Source organism: Galeopterus variegatus, unplaced genomic scaffold (genome assembly GCF_000696425.1).
Source record: "Galeopterus variegatus unplaced genomic scaffold, G_variegatus-3.0.2 Scaffold14465, whole genome shotgun sequence".
Lineage (NCBI taxonomy): Eukaryota > Metazoa > Chordata > Mammalia > Dermoptera > Cynocephalidae > Galeopterus > Galeopterus variegatus.
The window spans coordinates 19,701-25,923 of record NW_007740576.1 but is presented as its reverse complement, the minus strand read 5'-3'; the positions used below and the strand labels follow the sequence as shown (position 1 = coordinate 25,923).

The following is a 6,223-nucleotide window of genomic DNA, read 5'->3' as shown; positions in this document are numbered from 1 at the left end:
TCTATTCACAGCAGGTCCACAGAAGGACAGTCAGTTTTCTGTCTCTGGGCATCATGTCTGTGGATAATTCTTGCATCAGTTTAGAAATCTGGGTCAAAGAAGGAAATCAGCCTGACATGAAGACACTTTATGGAGGAGGGAATGAATCCCTACAACACTGAACCTATATATTACATAGCTCTGGAGTTCTTCTAATAAAACTCTATAAGAATGAGAGTTATCTTTTTTTTTTTTACGAGGAATTCAGAGCTACATAATGTAGAGTATAGTCAAGATTTCTTTCTCTTATTAAAAAGAAAAGATTCCTCACTGATTAAATTTACATATTACACACACATTTTAAACCACTGAGATAATCTAAATACAGCAATTTCATACACGATTAACCTAAATTTTGTATAGGCTAAGGTTGCCCTGTACAGATAGTTTACCAGTGCCCAATCTCAGGAATTACTAAATTGGAATACGAAGTCTTATCCCTTATATCTCACTGTAAGGTTAACCAAGGAGTGCAATTCACATAATCCTACACATGCAATCTGGTAGATTCTGGTCTGTCTCTGCTATGGCCACAGCCTTGTAGGGATCTTTTCTCTGACCTATCTAACTTCTCCCAGTTTCTCACTACTGAGAACATTAGCTAAAATAACAGTATGTGTAAAATAGGAATTTGCTATTTCACTAGAGCTTTCAACAATGAGCAGACTTCAAACATACATTATTTTATTTTATTTTATTTTATTTTTTTTGTCTTTTTGTCTTTTTTTTCGTGACCAGCAATGGATCTCAACCCTCAGTGTCGCGCCCGCACTGGACCGGGACCGGCAACGGGACCGCAACCCTCGGTGTTGCCCCCGCTCCTCGCTCAGCCAGTGAGCGGCTGGTCTGTATGTGGGATCCAAACCCTCGGCGGGAGTGCCGCCACGCTTCCCAAGCGGCGCACTGTAGCAGTGTGCCACCAGGCCGGCCCCATAAACATACATTATTTTAAATAAAGCACAATAATCTTCTTCTGGTTATAAGAATGCATATTAGAGGCATATAAAGGAGGTTTGAGACTTTTGTGAATACAGAGCATGAATCCTTGGCTTTGAACGGGACACTCCAGAGATGAATTAAGGAATTAATGAATATAATGAATCACAGAAGGATTTGTCAGCTAAGAGATAATGTGGTAAATTAGGAAAAGTTAGAAGAGTCTAAGTAAACTGTGTTTAGAAACACAGAAATTCATTAAGACCAATTTGAAGTAACTTGAGTCAAAATTATTGTTCTAGAAAGTTATAAAAGCCTGAAAAATTGTTTAATTCAACTACTCTGGCAATTGTATTTCTTATGCTGATATTTTGTTCTTTAGATCCCACAAACACTGTGGCAATTATGTTAAAAATATTAATGATGAAAAAAATAACAGTGTTGCAAGAACCCCACTTCAGGTTCACTTTCTGTAGACCCTGACTGAAGAGCTGAGTTTAGAGAATAGAATTCAGTTTCCAAATATCAAAGCTATAGAATGGTAAAGGTGTGGTGCTGAAAACACCAAGGCTAAGGGTTTGGTGTACCAGCCAGACACCCCCCCCCAAAAGGTAGACAAAGAGATAGTCTCAACCTTATTTTTAAACACACTTAGCCATTACATTATCTAGTCTTTTCATAACAATTTGGTGACAAAAGAGTAAGGCATTGTGGCTTACCCATTATTCCTTACACTTTGCCTCATTCTAGTAACCCAGGCCAATCGAGATGACACTCACAGATAAGAAAATCTCCTACTGAGGAGGTTCCTCAGGGCTCCCTTCACATCCCTGTTCCTCAGGCTGTACATGAAGGGGTTCATCATGGGAGTGACCACAGTGTACATCATCGAAGCGACTGCACTCTTCCTGGAAGAGTGTGTAAATGCAGAACTAAAGTACACCCCAAAACCTGTCCCATAGAATAAGAAAACAACTGAGAGGTGAGACCCACAGGTGGAAAAAGCTTTGTACTTTCCTCCTGCTGAAGGCATTCTCAAAACTGAAGAAGCAATGTGAATATAAGAGAAAATGATTCCAGAGAGGGGTATCCCACCTAACACGCATGCTGCAAAATATATCAGAATATTATTGATGAGGGTATCAGAACAGGCGAGCTTGATGACTTGAACAGCTTCACAGAAGAAGAGGGGGATTTCTGGGTCTGTGCAGAAGGACAGCCGCAGCACCATCAGACTGTGCAGCAGGGAATGCACAAAACTAATAGACAGGGAGAGGAGAATCATCAGGACACAAAGCTGAGGGTTCATGATGATCGTGTATCTCAGGGGGTGACAAATGGCCACATAGCAGTCATAGGCCATCACCCCTAGGAGAAAATTTTCCAAACAGGACAAAACCAGGACAAAACATATCTGGGTGAGGCAGCCTGTGTAAGTGATGCTTGAATGCTGAGCTTGGATATTCACTAACATTTTGGGGATGGTAGTTGTGCTTAAACAGATGTCAGTAAAGGACAGATTGGAGAGAAAGAAGTACATGGGGGTGTGGAGGTGGGACCCAGAGATGACAGCCAGGATGATGAGCAGATTTCCCAGGACGGTGACCAGGTACATGGACAGGAACAGGCTGAAGAGGAGGGGCTGCAGTTCTGGATCCTCTGTCACCTCCAAGAGAAGAAATTGTGAAACAGCTGTTTGGTTTCTGGTTTCCATGCTGTTAATGAATCTGGTGGAAATATGGGGTGGTGACAATATCATCAAACGTTTTGTAGTCCCACAGGTGGAGCATCACCAGATGGAATCACCACCTTGTGAAGAGAAGCCGATCAGTGAAGGGGAGTTCAAAAGGGGTCATCATGGCTCCTAAGCATGCAGAGTCCACAGCTAATGTTGTCAGTAAGAGGCCACATCGAGTGATTGTGTAATAGGCTGTGGCATCTAGGTGTGTGTAAGTACACTCTGTGATGTTCACAAGATGGTAAAATCACTGAAAGATGCGTTTTCTCAGAACATCTCCTTGGTGTTATTTGACCCATGTCTGTATCTTGCAACCATGAGCTAGGAAGCAAGAGGGCAAATGTAATGCAGTAAAGATGGTAAAGCAGAGAAACAGAAACAGGCTGGATCCCTGACTGCATTGTTGGGATTATACACACTTGGACTTCTTGTTCTGTTAGACAAATATACTCCTACTTGTTTCAACAAACAAACAAATAAATAATAAGGGTGCTTTCTGTTTGCATACTGTGTTGTTACTTTAGAAAAGACCTGAATCTAATATAGCAGAACATCAACCATTTTTAAGTCTGGAAAGGGTGAAGCGGTGGTCCTTTTTAAAATTAAACTCTCTCTGCTATTTGATTATTTCAAACATTCAGTAATTTTGTAAAGAAAACAGATAAACTAGGGAGGCAGCTTGAAGATTCTGTCTGGATCCCCCAAGACATCAGAGCCAGGACACAGCGATAATACAAAGGTGTGTCAAGAACCAGGAAAGGGAAGGGATGGTGGATTTTAGGAAATGTTTGTCCCCACCACTACAAGATTCTAAGTAAGTGACAGAGAATTTTATAACAGTCATTTGTATTAGAAAAGGCAGATTTCTGCTCTAGAGAAAAATGGTCCTAAACATAGCAGGGACTGGGTACAAGATTAGTAGATGAGAGTGAATTGGTTACCCTGCAAAGGTACAAGGAATGATGTGAAGATGACAATTAGGCAGGAGACCCGTGGTGACTTGACGCCAATCATCTGATGTGTGTACTCTCCTCCCAGCTTCGCCTGGATGAACCTGTAGTAAAACATCTGCCTTATTTCTAAGCATTAACCAAATGATTTTAGGTTACCTGGCTGGTGTCACCGTGGGATAATGCTTGACTACTCTGGATGTATCATACAGAAGATGTGTCCTCAGGAAGGACAGAGTGAGGCACCAGGCTACTGGGCAGGAGGGATCATCTGTTGGAGGAGGCTCAGGTGTGCGACTGCCTTGCAGAGGAATGAGTGTTAAATGAGGTGGTCACAGGCACATCATAGTCTCTGTATCATCAGAGGCTCTATATCCAAAGCTCCTCATTAGCCAAGGAATTTTATTGTCACTGTGATCCCAGGGCACTGCAAATCCTTAAGGACCAGGACTCTAGAATGGAGGGATTCAGGATGGTGCTTGCATGACCCTGTGAGGACAGGTGTGCACTATTTACTTTTCTCCACCTGTGCCTGCTCATCCCAATGTCACATACCTTGTATGGTGGACACACATCCTTCTCTAACTGGAATCCAGTGTTCTTTAGTTAGGGGTTAACTAATGCAGTGATATCTAGAAAATGATATCAGGAAATTTAATGCCAACCTAAGTATAAAACTATGAGGGTCTTCAAGCATTTCATGGAAGGATCCATATTATATTTTAATTTCATTTTTTCTGCAAACTTTTTGAAGTACCCACATATAGTTTATAAATATGGAAATAAGTAGTGCATTTTTAAATATTCCTAAGCAATTGTAAAAATGCAAAACCACAAGTGTTGTTTTTTTTTATTGTCTATGAGCCATTTAATATGTCCCGAACCTTAATTTTTCACTATGTATATTTTAGACAGCAGACCTAATCTATTCTTTGTGACAATTCTGTCTCTGATCAATACAGATTGATGTTTTATTCTTTTTTAGGCTTTATAACCACCTTTTAAATTTTATCAACATAAATTCAATGTACATGGGTTGAGATTTGGGCTCATGGTCTTCGATAGAGTTGCAAGAATTCACAGTTTATGACAAAGTACTAATGTGAAAGTATAATCTCAGTATGTTTAGACTTTTCCCAGTATTAGTAGAAGGTACTCCAAGATAATATTGATTTAAAATGTTTTATTTAGAAGTATTGAGTGTTTTCATTTGTTCATAAATTTATTCCTTTCTTAACTTCTTCTGTATGAATCTTGTTAACTGTTGAATGGATAAAGAAAATGTGGTATGCACTTACAATGGAATATTATTCAATGTGGGAAAGGAAGGAAATTCTGCCACATGCTACAATATGAATGAACATTGAGGACATTATGCTAAGTCCAAAAAGTCAGAAACAAAAGGACAAATAAAGTATGACTCCACTCCTATGAGGTACCTAGAGTACTCAAATTCATAGATACAAAAAGTAGAATGGTAGTTACTAGGGGCTAAGAGTAGAGGAAAAAGAGATGTTTAAAATTACAGTGTTTCTGATTTGCAATATGAAAATGTTTTTATACTTAACACTACTGAACTGTACACCTAAAAATGGTAAAGATGGCAATTTTTATGTTATGTGGGTTATCACAATTTAAAAAGGGGGGAAGGGCATGTAAAGGATGTTTTTTTTTTAAACATATTGAAACCAAAAAATAAACTGCACAAATTAAACAAGACTAGTTTAGTATTAAATAATCAGTTTAAATATTTTACATTAAGATGTAGTTATTGAAATACTATTAAAAATCAATAGAAAGACTAAATGTAGGCTTTAGAAAGTTACAGAGAGAAGAGTGACTTGGAAGAAATGCTAACTTTAACTCAGAGACATAAATGCAAATTGATTTTTTTTAATAATGGGAGAGCTATAAAAGGGGCCACAGAAAACAATTACACTGTATATTATTATTATTTTTTTTTATTATTTTTTCATTTTTTATTTTTTTGTCTTTTTCCATGTCCGGCAACGGATCGCAACCCTCAGTGTTGCCCCCCTACCCCCCTCGGTGTTGCTCCCGCGCCTCGCTCAGCCAGTGAGCGGGAACCGGTCTGTATGTGGGATCCGAACCCTCGGGCGGGAGCGCCGCTGCGCTTCCCAAGTGGCGCACTATCCAGTGCACCACTGGGCCGGCCCATATACTATTATTTTTTAATTAAATTTTATTTTGTCAATATACAATGTGGTTGATTATTGTGGCACATTACCAAAACCTCCCTCCCTCCTCCTTCTTCCACCTCCCTTCCAACAACCTCATACCTGTTCACTTGTCGTATCATCTTCAAGAAATTGTAATTGTTGTGTCTTCTTCCCTACACCCCCCAGGGTGTTTGTGTATTTATTTATTTATTTATAGCTCCCACAAATAAGTGAGAGCATGTGATATTTCTCTTTCTGTGCCTGACTCGTTTCACTTAATATAATTCTCTCTGGGTCCATTCATTTTGTTGTAAATGGTAGTATTTCATTCTTTTTTAGAGCTGAGTAGTATTCCATTGTGTAGATATACCACATTTTTC

General features: G+C 39.3%; 1 protein-coding gene across 1 annotated transcript; it reads right to left on the bottom strand.

Moving 5' to 3' along the window:
• Positions 1-1,750: 1,750 nt before the first annotated feature.
• LOC103581975 (olfactory receptor 7G2-like) lies at positions 1,751-2,692 on the bottom strand. Its single transcript, XM_008563670.1, has one exon. The coding sequence runs from the start codon at positions 2,687-2,689 to the stop codon at positions 1,751-1,753; it is 939 nt and encodes a 312-aa protein (XP_008561892.1). The 5' UTR covers positions 2,690-2,692.
• Between the last annotated feature and the right edge of the window lie 3,531 nt (positions 2,693-6,223).

Coding starts and splice junctions, on each gene's coding strand:
- LOC103581975 (XM_008563670.1), bottom strand. CDS start 2,689: ATGGAAACCAGAAACCAAACAGCTGTTTCACAATTTCTTCTCTTGGAG.